Source organism: Canis lupus, chromosome 1 (genome assembly GCF_048164855.1).
Source record: "Canis lupus baileyi chromosome 1, mCanLup2.hap1, whole genome shotgun sequence".
NCBI lineage: Eukaryota > Metazoa > Chordata > Mammalia > Carnivora > Canidae > Canis > Canis lupus.
Genome location: NC_132838.1, coordinates 38,569,013 through 38,589,574, shown reverse-complemented (window position 1 = coordinate 38,589,574; position 20,562 = coordinate 38,569,013). Strand labels below are relative to the sequence as shown.

The 20,562-nt window shown below is 39.3% G+C and overlaps 1 protein-coding gene and 1 long non-coding RNA gene across 2 annotated transcripts in view; one reads left to right on the top strand and one right to left on the bottom strand.

The window, feature by feature from the left end:
* The window catches only part of RAB32 (RAB32, member RAS oncogene family), a 22,507-nt gene extending 1,945 nt beyond the window's left edge, over window positions 1-20,562 (bottom strand). The window contains exons 1-2 of the mRNA XM_072826948.1: window positions 20,298-20,562; window positions 3,781-4,058 (exon numbers count right to left, since the gene is read on the bottom strand). Coding sequence (XP_072683049.1) covers window positions 3,781-4,058; window positions 20,298-20,547 — 528 coding nt within the window. The 5' untranslated portion in view covers window positions 20,548-20,562. The remainder of the gene's footprint in view (window positions 1-3,780; window positions 4,059-20,297) is intronic.
* Window positions 19,778-20,562, top strand: part of LOC140633832 (uncharacterized) — a 55,821-nt gene continuing 55,036 nt past the window's right edge. Inside the window, exon 1 of the long non-coding RNA XR_012031425.1 lies at window positions 19,778-19,850. This is a non-coding gene — a long non-coding RNA (uncharacterized lncRNA). The remainder of the gene's footprint in view (window positions 19,851-20,562) is intronic.

Sequence of the window (20,562 nt, the reverse complement as noted above, 5' to 3'; positions counted from 1 at the left end):
AGGAAATTCAATAATATGTTGTCAATAATTATGAAATTTAAAATACCACCATTGTCTCAGTGTCCCATCTGAGATCCAAGGGACCAGCCGTAATTCATGTACACATCTCCTTGGTCTCCTGTAACCTGGAACAGCTCTTCAATCACCTTGCCTTTCATGACCTTGACATTCTTGGAGCATGCTGGCCAGAGAATATCTCTGTTTGGGCTTGTTTCTGTATCATTAAACTCAAGTTATGCACTTTTGGCAGGAATAAGTGATATGTCCCTCTCAGTGTACAAGAGGGACATTTGCTTAAAGTCATGTCTGCCAGCCATGGAATAGCTATTTTTCCTTTGTACTCAGTAAGCTCAAAAGTGTAAATATCCTATTTTTCATCATAGTTTTCCCATCAACTTTAACATTAATTCATTCTTTCCTAAAACAGCTATTATTACATGGTGATTGTTCCTTTCCATCATTCCTTCTACATCTATTAGTTGAAATTCTACCATTAGGAAGAGTTTTCTCTTCTCCTCTACTTGTTTCATTGGTTTATTCATATCAGAGATTATTATTTTATTCTATGGATTAGATCTCTTACAATAGTTATTTACTTTGCTGCTCAAAGTGTCGATTTTTTTTTTGGAGATCCTGTAAGTGAGGTCCTGTTTCTTTTTGACAGATCTCCATTTTGTGTTTCCTTAGTTTCTGGTGCCACAAAATATCTCTGTTGCATCTTTACTTTCCTTGTCCCACCAAACTCCCTTGTCCACAAAACCCCTGTTCTTTTTACAGAAGAACAGTATTTATAAACCAAATTCTGAGTTTGGGAGGCTCAGTCAGTTAAGCATCCACTATTGATTTTGGCTCAAGGTCATGATGGCAGAGTGGTGAGATCAAGTCTGGTGTTAGGTTCTGCACTAGAAGGGAGTCTGCTTGAGATTTTCTCTCTCCTTCTCCCTCTGCTACTTCCCCAGCTATACTCTATCTAAAATAAATAAATAAAATCCCTTAAAAATAAAAAATAAAAACCAAATTCTGGAGACTAAGAAGCTCATTGGATCTGTGGTGTCATTGCTCCTAACCCCTCCGAGCAAGCAGAGCTATTAATACACATATGCAGCCACAGACACATAGACATCAATTTCTACATTTACCTGTGTATACATATGTGTGTATTTAGACACACATAAACCCAGAAACATATATATTTATACATGCATATAAAACATTAAGGTCATAGTGATCACTCCAATTTTAATCTAACAACATGAGGCTCATCCTGTCTCCCTTATCTGCTATACTTTCTCAGACAGTGAGAAATCTGCAAGACCTGGGCTATTCACTCAGGTACCTTTTCCAGCATCAACACAAGCTTTTCCTTCTTTTTTTTTTTTTTTTTAACCTCCACTCCTAAAATAAGTATTAACTTTAATTAAATTATTGATCCTTGAATGTTCAAATTTCATTCAACCCCCACCAGTCGCATTATCTCCAAGAATTATAATGCTCTCTAACCACATTAAGGTTAGAGATTAGAAATGGAAAATTCCCATATTGTAATTAGTCACACATTTTCATACTGGAAATTCCATTATTTGCAAAAAAGGTGAAAAGATGAAGTTCATGAATTCAAAACTGTCTTTTGGCTGTGTGCCCATTATAATTCAGATCACTGGAATTCCGGTAGAAATCAGCTGGGGAGTCAGCTGCTGGCCAGCTCAGAAATACAGGCATTTGTGAAACTTAGGCAGTACCTTAAGCCTCAACTAAAATTTTAACCTAAATTTCATATTACTGTTATTCTCTTGGAACATTCCTGGTTTACTATTAAGGAAATTCTGCAGATGGTGTTGCTAATATATTTGGAGGAAAGCACAAAACAGTCCTGAAACTTCTACTATTAGCCAGTGTTCTCCTTCTCCACTTACATGTAACCCTGTCTATAAATGTAACAAAGCTGATGACTTACACAATCTCAAGCTATCCAACCACATGACACTATCATTGTTGAATCTTCCATCTAGATTCTGGGCAGGAATTTGGATTTATTACCTGAATGATTAATTCAAATAAAACTTAGAAATTTTACCTGTAATACATGCATTTCTTCCAGCAAATCTCATGCTCTAATACACATTACACATATCACTAATTATTTCCCAACAAAGCTGAGAAGTAAAGCAAATCACCTCATAGACCCACTGCAGACAGAGGGCATGGCTTCCAGGACAAGTGCCTCCATGACCAGTCTCCAACTACTGCCATTTTCCTTCTTCCTGCCCAGCTAGGTGCTCGTGTGGCATGCAACCCTGCACTGCAATTTTTTTCTGCCATCACATTTTATTCATTAAACTAAATTTTAAGATTCTAAAATATATTTAAAAAATAAGCCTTTAGCTTAGGAGTAAAAACTTCTGCCTCCAGCAGACACTAGTTTTTCCAATGACTCCAACATCACTCAGTTATTTCCAGAGCAGCTTTTCTGTGCAATCTCTTACAGCTTTGCTTTCATTATTCTGATCACCAGTGGCACCAAATGATCTTCTACTTTTTGGGTGGGTTCCTGGTAAAGCTAAAAGTAACCTAGTAGTAAGTAGATAATTTGACCAGTAGGTAAATCCAGTCACATTTGTTAGCTAAGAGGAAAATGCTTTTTAAATAAATATATATACAAAAATATATACATATGTATACATGCATGTGTATATATACATACATACATATATAGCTATAGCTATAGCTATAGATATAGATATAGATATATAGATATAGATGCATGCACACAACAGAAATCCACAGAAGGCATCCCAAATGCTGGGACTGTGTTAAACTAGGCCAGTCTTCTGGTTTCAATTTCGTTCATTACAGAATTTCTCCAACATTTCATCATTCTTACGTAAATCTGATTATTTGACTTCTAATGAGAAATTCCCAATGCACATAAACTCCTTCCCCACCAATATTTTGTGCTTGTGATTTCACTTTTGCTTTCTTGTATATCTAGGTTGGCAAGATTTTTAACAGCCAACTTAGTGTTTTTATTTTTCCTCAAAAAACACTGTACCCCATAATAGATGAAAGAAAAAATTATCACTCCACTATTCATGGAAGCATGTTACAAGTGTTAATACTTGTCTTGTTCAAATTCTTTCATACACCATCTGAAACTCTTCAAACACCACCTGAATACATTTTCTGACATCTTCAGTGTCCATTTTTGTTAGTGCTGCATATGACCCACACAGTCACCGGGGTCATCTATGTCCTTATATCTTGTTAAGCCTTCAGTAAAAAATCAAAAATGCTTGTGCCTGACCAGATAACTTCTCCCCCATAAACTCCAGTTGCAGAAGTGCTTCATTTAAAGGCTCAAATTCAGAGAATCTCCCTGTTCATTGCTCTAAATAATTTTTTCTAAGATTTTATTTATTTATTCATGAGAGACACAGAGAGAGAGACGCAGAGACACCGGCAGAGGGAGAAGCAGGCTCCTCACAGGGAGCTCAATCTCTGGACCCTAGGATCATGCCCTGAGCCAAAGGCAGATGCTCAATCGCTGAGCCACCCAGGCGTCCCAATCATTTTTATTTTGATGGAAAACCTGTTCTATTCACCTCCACATTGGCCAATTTTAAAGCATTCCTGCTGCCCAAAGTTATAACATATCCATGCTATACTTTGCTTTCTTCTAGGCTCCCCAAAACCACCCATGTAAACCTGTCTAAATATTTTATAGTTACAGCTCAGATTTATGAGTTAAAAGCAGAGTAGATATAAACACAAAGTGGACCTCACCTTTGCAGAGGTTTCAAACCATCCAGTGAAACCATGTTCTTTGCAGAACTGGTCCATCTGAGGAGGATTCTGGCCACCATCCTTCTTTTGGTCACATTTATTAGCTAAGAGGACAGCAGGAATCGGGCTGCCATTTGGAAGATGGACTTTACTATCCAGATCACTTTTCCATTTTAAGACGGCCTCAAATGTGGAACCTCTCGATATATCAAAGACTACAAAAGCACCAACAGCTTCTTTGTAGTATACTCGGGTCATGTTGCCAAACCGCTCCTGCCCTAGAAATAAATATATTAAGAGATTAAGAACTCATAATTCAGACAGAGTCTATGTTTAGATATAAACCTTTTGACCCTAGGAATAGTGCTATAAACACATCTCCTGTTCTGTAGCAAAGAAACTGGTGGGATGAAGGATGCACAAACCACATGGCTGATCATGGGGTCCGAGTACACAATTAACTAGTTTTATGTTCTGTGTGTGTCTGACACATGCTCCATAAACATCCAGGTGACAGGGCTTAATGCTACAGAGCCCATCGCTTCCTCATGCCCTGCCACTCCCTGTAGTCTAAGAAAAGTTCTAAAGGAAAAAAAGAAAGCTAGCAGTGGAGGGGAGAAGAGACAAAAATAGAAGAAAATGAAGCTTGCAGGAAGAAGATAAGTATGGTGGGTAAAATGCAGTCAAAAGGACTAGGGCTGGATATGAGATAAAGGAATTCATCTTTCCTCCCCATCTCTAGCCTGTACCCGTTTTTGACTCTGTCTGCAAGATTGTTCTCCTCTAAGAAGGCATGCAAACCTACTAACAAGAAGCATAGTTGTGTGATTAAAAGGACTGACTATAGTTTTTTGAATATCATACTTTTAAAATAATTTAACATGTTAAATACTTAGAGAAAAATTCTACTGCTTCACATACTACCTGGGACTTTGCAAAGCATCCCCCTTCTGTCTGGTGTCACACTGTTCTTTGATGGAGGAGGGTCCCTAATCTTCATCTGACAGATGCTAACCGATGCAAAGAGCTGCTTGGCCAGGATTACAGCAGCACTGACTACACAAAGCAGGACCAGAATCTGGACCTCCTGACTCCCACGCACCCATGCTGATACGAAGCCAGCCATTCTGAACTATCCTGCAGTTGCCTTGACTTCTGAGGCCTTTCCCTTCATCCTGTCAAGTTACTGACTACAGTGTTGAGGAAAAATGACTGGCAATCAGTGCAAATCTAAGATGGATAACTCTGACCAATGATAAAAACAAAACTGACAGGACACTTACTGTTAAAACACATGATGGAAAACACACTTTATTTATTGATAGTAACAAACACAAAGCTACCCACAAAAAATATTCCTTCTCCAAATTCTACTATAGCCTCATGCAATTTTAGGTATTGCTTAAGGAAATAATGGAAAAACACCACAATAGGCAAGCTTAAATGGATACACTTAAAGATCATTTGGTTTGTGACAACTCCTCATGTGGGCTCATCTGAAGCTGTACTATGATAGTCTAGATGTCTGAATTTTATTGTAACAAATGGTCACATACGAAACGCCACTATCATGTTCATATTTTATTGGTAATGTAAATCTGACCAGCCAATTATTTAGCTTATTTGATCACAATGCTGAAATTCATAAGAAGTTAACACCTGGACCATTTTCCATAAACATACACTTAATAATCATACACAGCAAATTGACAGAGGATATACCAACTGGTCAAAATCAATAATACTATTCTGCAAAAAAGACGATATAGATGCATTAAAGTGGTTCTGACTTCAATTTTAACTAGAGAGCACATACTACTGACTTTTATGTTTATAATTCTTAAATATAATACTGACTATGGCAACAAGGGAAATTATTAGCCTCATTAAGACAGCCCAGCATATAAGATTATTCCACAGCTATAAGAGTATTCTTTTGGACTATCCCTTCAATTTAGAAAAAGACAGTAGGGTGCCAAACTAGTAAAAGTATAGAAATCCAGAAGTTATGAAGAAAAACTAAGCTTTAGTGACTCTTGTTTTGTTTACTGAATCATCTATAAATACCTAAAAATACTTCTTTCAACCAATCATCCTAAATCATATTCGAATTTGTCCTCATGTAAACTTCTTAGTAAAACAAAATCAGAAACATGTATAATAAGCAATTTTTGAGGTAGACCCTGTGGCTTAGAAATCTCAAGTTATTTTCCCTAGGTTCTAGGGTTAGGATTCAAAACTCTCTAATAGCCTGAGAGTGTGCTTTCTAACAACCACACCATATGGCAATTCAAAATGGTGTCAATTACACTATTAAGCAAATGAAAAGGAAAGGTACAGACAGAGAAAAAAATGCAAATCCCATATCTAGTAAAGGTTTTAGTTGTTGTTGTTTTGTTTTGTTTATTCATGAGCAACACAGAGAGAGAGAGAGAGAGAGAGAGAGAGAGAGAGAGAGAGGCAGAGACACAGGCAGAGGGAGAAGCAGGCCCCATGCAGGGAGCCCGACGTGGGACTAGATCCTGGGTCTCCAGGATCACACCCTGGCCTGAAAGTGGTGCTAAACCGCTGAGCCACCCGGGCTGCCCTAGTAAAGGTCTTATATCCAGAACATATAAATAACTCTCAAAACTCCCTAAGATTAAAAATCTAATTAATAAAGTTTATACACACTTTATCAAAAAATGTACAAGATGACAAATAAGCAGAGGAAAAGATGCCCAGCATCATTAATTATTGGAGAAATGCAAATTTAAATCACAAAGAGCTGCCCTTTCATGCCCACAAAAATGGCTAAAAAGTCTGATTTTACTAAGTACTGGTGAAGATGTGGAACAATCAGGCTCTCATACACTGCTGGTAAAAATAAGAATTTAATACATCCACTTTGGTAAACAATCTGATAGTTTCTTAAAAATTTAAACATATCTACCATACAACCAACACATTCTACTCCTAGGTATTTGCCCAAAATGAAAACACATGTCTACACAAAGTCATGTTTGTGAATGCTCATAGATGTTTTATTTTTAATAGCCAAAATAGTAATGAAGAACATATGGTATATCTATACAATGGAATATAACAATAGAAAGGAAAGGAACAAACTATAGATACAAGTAACGAAATGGATGAATCTCAAAATAATTATGCTGAGTAAAAGAAGCCAGACCAGAGAGGGAATAGGTAATACTCTATTAAAAGATTTATATCATCCTTAAAAATTAAAAAATTAGTGACTTAGTAAGAGGGAGCACATCAGTGATTGTCTTGGACAGGCAGAGAGATGAGTTACCAAGGGGCAAGAGGAAATACTTTGGGGATGATGGATATATCTGCAAACTTGATTATAGTGATATTTCACTAGTGTTTACCTATGTCAAAACACCAAATTGTAGTTTGTTGCATGTCAATTCTGTATCAATAAAGTGATTAAAAAAAAAAAAGAACACCTACCTCAGAGGCTCATTGGGAAGGTTTAATATAAATTGCCTGCTTGAGAGTTTTTTAGGGCAGAGTACAACAAATCATAATTCATGGCCAAATTCAGCTAAATAAAGTTTTACTGGAATCTTATCACCATTATCTTTTTATGAGTTTCTACATCTGTTTTCATTCTACAATGGCACAGTTGAGTAGCTGCAACAAGAAACAAAAACCTAAGGTATTTGCTGCGTCTGTTCTAGGAGGTTAGGGATGGTCTGCATGTAGCTTGAACCGGAAGTGCTATATAAAAATTCATGAAGTCATGTATTTAAGGTCTATGCATGTAAATTATACTTTAAGTTCAAAAAGTAAAAGGTCAGGCCCACAGTAAGCACTGTGTAAATGTTAGGTAGTATTATTATTAAGTTCTCAATAAATGTATTACACGATGAAAACCTGAGTATCCTCTTTAAAATGGTGCAATTAAACACGACAAAGCCTTAAACTAGTTCTATGCTGTGAACTGTAGAGGTGAAAACAAGTCTGCAGAGGAAAATGAACTTGAGGAAAACACAAATTTACTAAAGAATCAAACTATCATGTACTAAAGGTCAAGCAGCTCCAGGCAAGTAACTTTCTCTGCCTAAATAAGTCAGGTATCTTTAGAGCTCTTTAGGGATCTTTGAAGCTCTCCTAGCTCTCCTTTCTGATGTTTTAGGTTTCTCTGTGATAACTTTAATTTATAAGGATTTTCTAAAGATTCTGCAATCACTGAATCCAGACAGCAATGGGGATCAAACATAAATAATACCACATCAAAAGGCCAAGCCATGCATTTAGGGAAATAGCTTACTTTCCAACAGAATAGTGAACTATACTTCCTATTTTACTGAGTTCATCATCTCTTTTTTTAAAAAATTCTGCAGTAATCCATTATGGCTTCAAAGATATTCCTGAACTGGTCAAAATAAGTAAAAAACACACATTTCTCAAATATGTTGTTTAATTAGAGAATAGAGAAGGATACAATGAATTCATTTAAAATAATAACCTTAACATAAAATTAAGAGTTGCTCTCCAGAAAAACCTAACAAAGTAAAACCTAGATTTAACTATGTTGGTTTCAAAGGCTGAAACACAGAGACATGCTAGCTTCTTCCAGTCATTAAACTGGAAAATATAGAAAATAAACAAACTGGAAAATATAGTAAACTTTGCTGCTAGAGTAAGGGCTGCACCCCATGTTATTATCTCTCTCTGGGTAATTTTATCAATTCCCTTATTATTGCCTAAAAGAACTATGGTGGAAAGCATACTGCCAACATGTGTACTCTATGTGTGAACTACTATTCACGAATATCCATTCCCCTCCACTTCTGCATGCATGAAGGATCACACTCGTCCACCCCCACTAAATTAGGAGTGGCTATGAACTATTCTTGGCCAATGAAATGAAAACAGAAGTGTCACTTCGAAGTAGAATCACTTGGGTGGCAGTGCCCTTGTCCTGCTGCAGCAAGCTTGAACCCTAATTTTGAGATGACAGTATCAAGAGATGATAGAACTTGTATTAGCCTGAGTCTTCAGGCAGCTCAGACACAAACCTGCCCTTATATACCTACCTCCACCTCAACCTCTGCCCTCACTATGGACAAGTAGAAAGAGTGAGGAATAATTATTTTAAACCATTGACACTTTTAGTGTTGTTGGAACCCCAACATAACCTCGTCTATCTTGGCTGATACAACTCCCAAGTATCTTTTTACTTTATATCTAGATTTGATCTCCACTCAAAAACATGTATGTGTTCCTTCCATGTACCAGGCACTATGCTTAGACACTAGTGAATACCATGAAATAATGAATCTGATTTTCTAAGGAGTTCACAGTCTATATGAGGAAATAGACACACTAATACCATGGTGTGTTAAGTGTAATCAGAGATATGAAGAACATATTATGGTATCATACAAAGGGATGTTATTCATTGAGGTATGTAAGCTAATCTTAGTTGTTTTGAAAGACACATTAAATCAAGAATGCCATTCAAATGCTTACTTGTACTAAACAGCTTCATATATTTAACTTTTAGATATAACTTCCAATAGTACGGAGTCTTGCGCATGAGAATGATGTAGTCTACTACTTCCCTTTCACAACACTTCCGGAGTTTGCCCTAAGTTTAAAAAAAAAAAAAGGGCTAAGGGCCAAACCAATGAGAAAGACTTTCACATTTAACATTAGAATTGCACTGGAATTCTGTAGAATCCTAAAATTTTTCTCTTAATTTCAGACAAGAAATACAAAGAACACGCTGTAGCCAATCAAGCATCCTAAGTTCAGTACAAGAAACCTTCATTATTCTTGGATTCTACCATACGATTATATAAATGAAATGCAGGGAATTCTTGCCATGCTGAATGCTCCTGGGTCGTGACGCAGAACAGGAGAGGACAGGGTAAAGAAGTCTACAGTTCTTAAATACAAACACAGATGCATGAGTTTTGTTTCATGGGGTATGTAGGTGTGTGTAGAGTTAAAGCTTAAGGCAATTTAAAAATTAAGCAGGACCTGGGAGATCTTCCTCTTAATAGATCTATATAAGTAGCTCAAACAAGGTGGGGAAGATCTAAGCAACATCACCACCTTCTTTAACCAGTGCTGTGGTCATTTCTTACTGGAGGGGGAGGGACCACTTTCATGTCTCCCACACTTAAATGGACAACATTGAAACTGTTGCATGACACCCATATCACCTAATCCAACCTTTCTTATTTTATAGATGAGAAAAAAAAAATCCCAGGGAGAGGAAATTATTCAAATTTCCAAGTTGATTTGTTACCTAATGTGCTGTCCAATCTGTTAGCCAAAGGCTTTCTGGAGTACATGTTGCTCCGCATGGCCCATGTCTCCAGATAGACCAAAGGGAGAGCCATTGGCCTAGGATGTGCCTTTCCTCAAAAATAGCACAGCCCTCTTTTATTACACAAGGTAAACCCTTTCTCAAAGTCTCCTAGAGCTTTACCATAGCAGCTTTGGGAAATGCCCCAGTGCTGAGTGCTTTAGTTCCCCCAGTACTAGGGGCAGCCTTTTTCATCCAGACTGCTGTGGCATATTGCCAGAATATTCCAAACGACTCTAAAATGTTTTATCTTTTAAAAAGGTCTCTTACTTCCTTCTCTAGAAAAGGGGACCTTTATTATAACTAGACATCATGGCATTGAAAATGAAGAAAATGCACAGTGTTAGTCATCTAGGCTCAAAGATATTTAAAGATGCACAACTTACATACTCAAAGAGATGAAGCTTAAGGTACACATGTTGGCAAAAAGATTAAAATGCTCACCTAATATCTGGAAGTATACAACACTGATGACTTGAAAAGGAGCAGAGATGACATCATTAATGTATTTCCAAAAATACATAGTTGAATTAAGGAAAACCACAAAATAATTGGACTTCTTTATAAGTAAAATTTCAAAAGGAATGTCTTTCCTCTCAGATTTGAAAAGGAAAGGACTACAGTGTGAATGGCTATTGGAAACAGAGGCCTCATTTGATAAATAACCTAAATGTTTCCTCACATTATTTAAAACTCAAAATATAAATTTCACCATGAAAAACAAATCAAAGTAATGAGATAACTGGTATTTAGTTTTCTAAGTGTAGAAATGCTTACCCTTTCCCACCCACTGAGAGTCACTGAGCTACCATATTCTTACTCAAGATGATTGGATAGAAAAGTGCAGGTTTCTAGTTTGTGCTTGTAAACACCTTTTAAAAAAATCTTTAAATCTCAATCTGCATTTTAGAGATGAAGCACCTCTAACAAATGTGCGTGGTTGGTGGCCAACAAATCTAGACCCAGTCCAATTTCATTAAAATCCAGTCATCACTTCTAAAGGGGTAGTTATTCATTAAAAATTTTTATACCCTGATGTAGGCAAGAATGTGCTGTCATGATGGGTCTTGGGTTTGTCAAACAAGAGTGTAACAGGGGATCCCTGGGCGGCTCAGCAGTTTGACGCCTGGCCCAAGGCGTGATCCTGGAGTACCGGCATCAAGTCCCACATCGGGCTCCCTGCATGGAGCCTGCTTCTCCCTCTGCCTGTGTCTCTGCCTCTGTCTTTCATGAATAAATAAAATCTTAAAAAAAAAAAAAAAAAAGAGTGTAACAGTGTAACAAACTGAATACAGAAACAAAAGGGGAAAACACCTACACCTAAGAGAAAAATAACTGCTTTCTAGATAGCAGCAGTGGTAACATGGAATAGTCCTCAAAACTATCTCCCCCTGCCCCCAACCCATCCCGATCAATTCAGAGCCTGAATTTCTCTTTTTGCTACCTTAAGACGACTGGGCATTTGTGATACTCAGTCACTGTGTACGGTCTTACTCTGGGTCCGTAAAAAGAAGAGCTGACTTTACCTGAAACAAGGAATAAAATCAAAATAGCTTTTTGATTTGTGTTCAAAGTCATAGTAGTTTTAAAAGTTTAAGATACTAGGGATGCCTGAGTGGCTCAGCGGTTGAGCATCTGCCTTTAACTCAGGGTGTGATCCTGGTTCTGGGATCGAGTCCCACATCAGGCTCCTTGTGAGGAGTCTGCTCCTCCCTCTGCCTCTCTGTGTGTCTCTCATGAATAAACAAAATCTTAAAAAAAAAATGTTTAAGATATTAGCTTTTCACTTTCTTACCAAGTTACTCAACAAGAGCAAGAAATGTACCATCTTTGTCCTGTAAATGCTCTTGTGTCCATACACTACCCTCAGAGGGAGGCTCTTGAGATGAAGAAGAGGTGGTAGGAAATTGAGAAGAACTCCCAGGCCCTGGCAGGTGAGGGTGAGCAAGCATGTGGAGCAGGCAGGTATACCCGGTTATGTGGAGAACTCCCTGAGTGGGGTGAGAGGATCACTCTATCCCCAGGGTGCAGCAAAGCCAATGACAGAACTACTTCTCCTCGACTTTAATATAAATCAGATTGCGTGTGGTGCGTGGTACCTTGCAAATATCCAGGCCCTACCAGTAGGAATTCTAATTTGGTAAGTATAGGGGATTGCTGGTTGTCCATTCCAGTATCTCTTCACAGAATTTTATTTGGGAAAGCAATGCATCCAACTAAAAAAAAAAAAAAAAAAAAAAAGGTGCTAGATTTCCTAGCAGCCCTTGAAGCAAGGCATGCACATCTAATTGGACCACAAGGACGAAGACTATGATCAAGGCATAGCTGGGCGGTGCCAATGTCAGCATTAGTCCACTAAGCCTTTATGGTTCTGCTCAGCAGCTGTGGACTGTCCAACCACAGGCTCACTAGGTGAGAGAATTAACCTCTTAATCTCTTTGTTAAATCATGATGCATAGAGAAGTTTATCAGAAGAAGCCAAATCTATTGAAAGAGTTGATGACAATCAATCTGCATTTTAAGAACCTCCAGAGGAGTTCCCATATAATTACACTTAAAAAAAAAAAAACACAATATATTTGATGAGGGAGCAGAAGGCAAACTGAGGATAGCACACAAGCTGACACCCCACTAACCACCCCCACCACACACACTCCCAGGTGGGATATGTGTGATCTTTCTGAGGCACTCCTGGCTGCCCCAACGCTAAGGGAAGGAAAAACAAATAGTTAACTTCTAGAGATCACAGCCCTGAAAGATGTGAGTCTCCCTCAGTTTACAAACATCTTAGTGATTTACAAGAAAAAAAGCATTCTTATCAATAACCTAACTTCCAGAAAGAAATATAGATAAAATTAAATGTCCTCATAACCTACAGCCTATTGACAAATATTGAGGCAGGCAGAGAATAACCTTCCTCCAGGAAGCTCCCACTGCCTTCATGTTAACACCTTACTAGAGGGAAAAAACCACCTTAGTTTGACAACAGCAGGGCCTCCAATATCTTGTAGGTCCTCTTTAGCACAGGAAAGTTCTTTTGAAAACCTCCCTTTTGCTTACCCAACCATATAACCAGCCACCCCTCACAACTTCAGGGCAGCAGTTCTTTCTGCCCAGAGGTCCTATCCCTGTGCTTTAATAAAACCACCATTTTGCACTAAAGACTTCTCAAGAATTCTTTCTTGGTCCTTGGCTCTGGACCTCACCCCACCAGACGTCACCTACATTCAAAAACTACATCATATTTAGCTTAATTTCAAGAAGTAATCAGAAATCACTACAGAAATGCTTAAGGAAAATATCTGGACAGAAGAGAGTGGAAAGAAAGAATGGGAAAGAAGAGAATCTGTCAGTTAGAAAATCCCGACTGTCCATTTATGTGGCTAATCTCTCTCAAAAGGAGAGTGAAGAAATGACATGTGTCTAGCCTCCCTGATTGCAAAAAGTTCAAGAAGCACGTTTGAAAATATAATTGAGGAGAATTCTAGAGTGCTTTTACCTTGATCTTTTACGTCACCCTGCAGAAATCCCCCCCCCTCTCCATTTATAGGTCTGCACTGTCTTCACCATCCAGGAGCTCTCTACAACCACAACACAAACTTGTGGACTCAGCCGACTCTCTACTAAAGTGTTGATTAAGTGTGAAATCATCACTAGTTTAAGGATATGGTATCCTCCAGCTATAAATCTAAGGCCTTCAAAGTCTTCTTTGGAAGAGCACTTTCATCTCTCAATCCTTTCTAACAAATGCCTAGAAATATGTGTCAATCATGGTTTTTATGTTCTACGTTTCATAATGCTTTAACATCTTGGGGTCTTGTGGACCAGAGGAGGGACTGCCCCTCCCAGCTTTAGCTAGTTCTTAGAGACATTAAACATCTTTGATATGCAAACCAGCCAATCCAGAGCCCTCACCACCCATCTGCTTTTTTCCAGGCTCCGGTAGTCTAGGACACTATCCTCCTGCCCTAAATCACCCATGCCCATGTAGTAAACAACTGGAAACCACCCCTATATCCCAAGGCCCACTGAAATATTTCAAACGAACCAATTCTAAACTTGCTCAACTTGCCTACGCTGCCTTGTCCATTCCTTCCTACAAAAACTACAATAAACCCATACTCTCCTCTGTCTCTTGACCAACCCTGGTGCTTCCCTATGTGGCCCTGCATAGGGCAGCTTGCTCCCTCCTCTTGGGAACTATGAATAAAAACTGTCTTTTCAACGGTGATGATATCTGGTGTGTTGGCCTCACTATACCTGATAAAAAACAAAATCCTGGGTATGCTTAAAAATAGAATAAGAATCATGGAAATTTCCATATCAGAAGCTTAAGAAAATCAGAAGGTCAAGAAAACAAATACATAACGGATTAAAATTTCTCCTTACATTTGAAAGTAACACTGCCTCTCTAGAATAACGCACAGCTTACAGGTTTAATCAGTGAGATCACAGAGTATAGACCATGCAAACATCTATAATTATTACCTTGTGTTTCCAGTGTGTGCTCTACAAGTACACATCAATAAGGCGGCTTTGTTATCTTCAGAAAGTACACAGTGTGGAAAGAGTTGTTTAAAATGCCCCCAAAAGTGATGGAGCTGATCAAAAAGGATCTACATTGGAAGTTCTGTATTAAGAAGAGTAGAACTGGAAAATCGGGAAAATGTAAAAAAAAAAAAAAAAAAAAAGTCACTATAAAAGCAAATCACTTCAATGGATACAGGAAGAGATGGTAATTATTATAATGGGTATAAAATGAGTCATAGGAGCTACTATAAGGATGACCAGAACATTTGCAAATTTAGACAGGAGTCTGCTAGACTGTTCGACAACAATCTTTAGATTGTTTTGACACCAGTGAATCAAAAAACCTGCTACTCTATTAAAGCTTGTTTTCATATTTCAGAGTCATGAGACAAGTCTCTGTACAGGCCATTGATGGGCAAGTGACTACACTTCTCTGTATTTAGGCTATGGGATCTCTAAAAGCTCATACTTTATTTATTTATTTATTTATTTAGTTATTTATTTATTTATTTATTTATTGTTTATTTGTTTTTGTTTTTTTGTTTTTTGTTTTTTTTTTTTTATAGCCCATACTTTAATTCAAACAGTAGAATGAGCAAGAAATGGTTGGGAAAAAGATCGTGTCAGTGTTCTTATCAATGTACCACTCTCTCTACCACTAACCTGGGCACTTTTCAGCTTATGTGGGACAGACAACTGAGGCAACTGAGAATGGGAACATATTAAAAAGACACACACAGAAAGATGGTGGTATCACTATCAGGGGCTTTTCCACATACAGTAACAGAAATATGCTGTGACTCTGCCCATCCTGCTCAGGCAATTGTGGATGCCAGCTCCAGACAGGGTCACCCAAAGGTGTCTCAGGTCTCACGAACTGAAGAAGATTTAAAGATGGAAAAGGGAACAGTAGGCTTTATTTGTAATTCCGCACAGCAGCTGAATCTGCATAAGGCTGAGGATGGCAAGATTGTACAAAAGTCAGATCTAATGAAGATTTTAAAAATCCCTTTAAATGAGGTAAGTAATTGGAAAGTCAATGTAACATTCAATGTTTAAGATGGAAGTTACAAATAACTATAGACTGGGATCCCTGGGTGGCGCAGCGGTTTAGCGCCTGCCTTTGGCCCAGGGCGCGATCCTGGAGACCCGGGATCGAATCCCACGTCGGGCTCCCGGTGCATGGAGCCTGCTTCTCCCTCTGCCTGTGTCTCTGCCTCTCTCTCTCTCTCTCTCTCTCTCTGTGACTATCATAAAAAAAAAAAAAAAAACAAAAAAAAACAAATAACTATAGACTAATCCCTAAGAGCACTTCTTCATATTTAGAGGAAACCTGAATATTAATAATTCTTGGCTAATAGATACTTTGAAGGTCAGGAAAAGCATCAGAGATAATATTCCTGATTCTTACTCATGAGGGTTACTGGAATTATGAAAGTAGGCAATAAAAAGCCATGAGGTGCCATGGTTGCCAATGTTGAAGATACTACAAGGAAAGTAGGATCAATGTCCTAACTTAGAATGGGAATTAAAAACTAAAAAGTGAATCTAGGGACGCCAGGGTGGCTCAGTGGTTGAGTATCTGCCTTTGGCTCAGGTTGTGATCCCGGGGTCCTGGGATCCAGTCTCACATCAGGCTCCCCATGGGGAGCCTGCTTTTCCCTCTGCCTATGTCTCTCTCTGTCTCTCATGAGTAAATAAAATATTTTTTTAAAGTGAATCTAAGTATGGTCTATATAACTTATTACATCTTCCAACCATGCATTTTACAGTATAGCAAATAATATTTATAGGAGCTTATGAGTAGAATATTCATAATTTGTTCTTGGGCCCAAAAGAGTGTCATCCATACAGATTTCTATACAGAAATACTAATTCTAAAAAGCGAAAGGTGACAGAAGAGACCAGCACCCCCAAAATGTCACTTTGGCATAAGGATTATTTTAACTAAAGGTACTTGAAAAAGAGCAGATGCAAGAAGCGTGCTCTAATCTCCCCTATTTTCTGCCTGAAAGCAGACAAGACTACTCCCACTTGAGAGATGTCCTGTCTTTTCTAAGAGGAAAGAAATATCTTCATCACCAGGGTTGGGAGTTGAAGCTGAGAGACGTCTCTAGAAACAGACCTTATAAAATAATTCTTATTTTCCTTTAGCCTCCCCATATATTTTAGTCATTTTTCTGCCGTTCCCTCTCTTTGTTCAACCTGGTATAAAAGCACTTAGGTTTAGCCACTTCTTTGGGTATTCATTTTCTTATAAGGGCTCCCATGTTAGGTAAAACTTAGGTGAAATAAATTTCTGCCATTAATCCATCTGGCATCAATTTAATATTCAGGCCCTGCTGAGAACTCTGAAATTGTTGACATAAAAGTTTTGTCTCCTCTATAAAAACAAATCACTTCAATGAATACAGGAAGACTGCATTGTATTCCATCTAAAAGAACAAACCTTTTTTTTCTTCTTCTTCTTCTTTTAAAGATGTAGTCTAGACCAGCCATTCAACCCACCTGGAAAATTCTATAGTTGCTAATAAAATTATAATAAGTAGTAAGGCAAATTATTACTTCCTCTATGATACATATGAAAGGACAGGTCAGATTCTACACTGGGAAACATCCTAGTTTGCAGTGACATGGCAAAATGTGCCAAGAAGGTAGAATTCGTCAGTAAATGCAAGGCCCATCAGGAAATATGGTAAAGAAAATTGAAATAAGCCAGTGTGCCAGGTACACTTGCTCTTTCTGTGGCAAAACCAAGACAAAAGGCCGAGCTGCAGGCCTCTGGCATTGTGGTTCCTGCATGAAAACAGCAGCCAGAGGGGCCTGGGCCTTACATACAACACTGCTTCTGTGACACAATAAAAGTCTGCCACTGAGGACTACAGGAATTGAGAGATCTGCAGAAGTTCCACCATTTAAAGCATTGCTGGCCTATACTAAATGCATTATTCTATGTAGCAACAACCAAAGGTGGAGCCCAGAGACATCTCTTGCTACATCTTAATTTAGTAGTATTTATTAAACTTTTTAAAAATTTTATTGACTTCAGTAACTTAGGATATTTCAGTTATGTGTTAAGAGCAATCTCAAAAGAGATGTGAAATAAAAGACAGTTGCCTAACACAAAAATTGTATTGAATTGCATCTGGATTTTAAAGCTACGTTCATTTTACGCAATAAGAAAGCATTGGAAAGGCCTGTACCCAAGAGTCACTATGGTTCCTGATTTGAAGAGTTTGGCTTAAACTGCTTGACCACATTTACGGGAAACATCTGGACAACTCCCACCTGTACACTTGCCAAAGTTTCCAAGTATAGAGACTCAATATAATTCCTTTGCCAACTTTCTCATCTCTAAAGCAACAACAAATCTGAAATAGCACCAACATTAAGTTAGTCCTATCAATTGGCCAGCCCTACCTACTGTTTTGCAATCAAGAAATATTTCTCACCTTTGAGAGTTAAATATGATTCAACGTTGTTACTACATGAGGCAAATATGTTTAGCCATGGGAAGCTTTCTGGAGTGGCCATCAGTTTGCGTTTATTACATCATTACAACTTATTCAAGTGGTATGAGCCAGGATTCACTAATAGGTCAAATATTCAAAGCAAACATATTTAAATGATGTAGCTCCCTAAACCTCAGGTGAAAGCCAAATTATTTTTGTGTCAGCTTCCTTATATATTAAGACCTCATCTCGAAAATCTTATCAAGTGAGCCTAGTAATTTCTAATTACCTCATTAGTTTACCTCAAATCTTATTAACAGCTGATGTGTACTTGCTCAATGCTATCTAACATTCAGGAATCCCTTTTTGGAGATCTTAAAATTCTGCCTTCCTTCCTGGCAAAGCTCAACCTTTGGATGTAGTCAAAAGTGTAAGCACATTCATTCCATCTAGGCCAATATGTACCAGAGTCTGACAAGACTGTGTCCCCTTCTCGGCTACATAGGTCTGTTAAAAGTGGACAAAAAAAGAAGAGAAAATAACTCGTGATTTATTTTCCCAAGTCTCCAAACAAGCACTTTTGCATGACGCTTAAAAACACAAATGTACCAACAGTATCTTTCATTACCCTGCAGTGAGACCCAATGATGATTTAATAGCTAAATATGATATTATTTTACAAGAAGAATAAGGCAAAGTCAACAACCTTCGGGCGGGGAAAGGGGGGAGGCGGTTAAAATCATCTTCATGGAAATCTACAGCTACACTGAAGATTCCTGAAGAATGACTATCACATGGTAAAGCAACCTTTAGAATTTATGACTTTGTCAAGAAGAGATACTAGTATTCATAAGGGTTCTGTGAAACAGCAGGAAGTATTTTGAAAGAAGCCTCTGGCTTCAAAAGATGACTTTTCAAACGAACTTTTGGTTTTCTGTAACCAAAAGAAAAAAAAAAAAAAAAAAAAAGCTGAGCCCAGGACTGAGCATCCCCCTTTCTCTGAGGAAATGACATAAATTCATTCTCATATCTGAGGCAGAGAAACCTGTTCTTAAAATATCATATAACTTATAATTCAATACTTTCTCACATAGGATAAGCTGTTGGTGAAAAGAGCACTACCTAGCAGACAGACCTGGGCCCCTCCTTCCTACTCTACTACCAGCTGGGTGACCATAGCTTCTACAGTTGATGCATCTGTAGGATGAAGGATGGGTCTCTCCCACTCTAAACATTCTCCCATAAGAATTGTCTATGGCAGATGAAGCTTCTTAGCAACAGTGATTGAACAGGGTAACTTTTGGTATCATCATTTCCATATTTAAACTTTCCAAAGCTAACATCTTTTTAAATGCCCGCACCCCGCCCACCCCACCAGAGTTCCAAGTTTTCATAAATTAAAGCAAGGAGAATATGAACCCTCTCAAAGAGGGGTATCACGTTCCCAAATGTCACCTGAAAGCCACTGCCAGGGAGATAGTATATTGGGGCGTAGGGTGGGGAGAAGGGGACCAGAAGTCGGGCTTGGTGGGTTTAGGGAGGGAGGAAGGATTCAAGAGCAACTTTCCCAAACCTTCTCCAGCGGAGGAGGGGGGCGGGGGGTACCTGGCCTAGCACAGCATCCTATCTGAGGAGCGCAGCGAGGACAGTGTGAGATCACAAAGAGGGATCTCACATCCAAGCTGGCCGATGAGAAACATTCCGAAAAGGAACCCGGTTGCTGGTGTTGGTTGTGTCAGTACCTTGGAGTGTCCCTTTGGGTAAATCACTCGACTTCAGTGCTCCTCTGTGAAATGTTAAAACTGGTTGCGAGGAGCCAGGGCCTCCCCCTAACTCTTCCTGATGTATTACAAAAGCTTGTCAACTTTCAGAGTTCAACTTCTGGAAAAGCCTCCACGGCCGTTTCACAAACTACGGTCCGGCGAGGGAGAGAGAGAGAGAGAGGGGACGCTGGGGCGGAGGCCACCGCCGCCGCCTCCTCCCTTAAAGAGCAGATGCTTGGCGCAGACTTGGTGGAGGCGTCTACGCCGGGTCGTTGTTCATGCACCTGTCCCGGCCTGCTTCTAAGTCCTTCCACTACTCCCGCCCGCGCCACCGTCGTGACCCCGCTGGAGTCCGCCCTGCCGCGTCCCTTTCGGTCCCCGGCGGCGCTGGTGTCCCCCAGACCCCCCCGCCCCCCCCCGACGGAGCCCGCCGCCGCCGCTCACCCGCGATGTCCCAGAGCTGCAGGCGCACCAGCGTCCGGCTGTCCCAGTTGAGGACCTTGAGGGCGAAGTCCACCCCGATGGTGGCCCGGTAGTGCTGGGAGAAGAGCTGGTGCACGTAGCGCTTGATGATGCTGGTCTTGCCCACGCCGAGCTCGCCGATGACCAGCACCTTGAAGAGGTGCTCGCGGGTCTCGGGCGCCGCGGCCGCCGCCGCCCCCAGGCCGGCATCCCCGGGCCCGCCGCCCGCCATGAGCGCCGCCGCCGC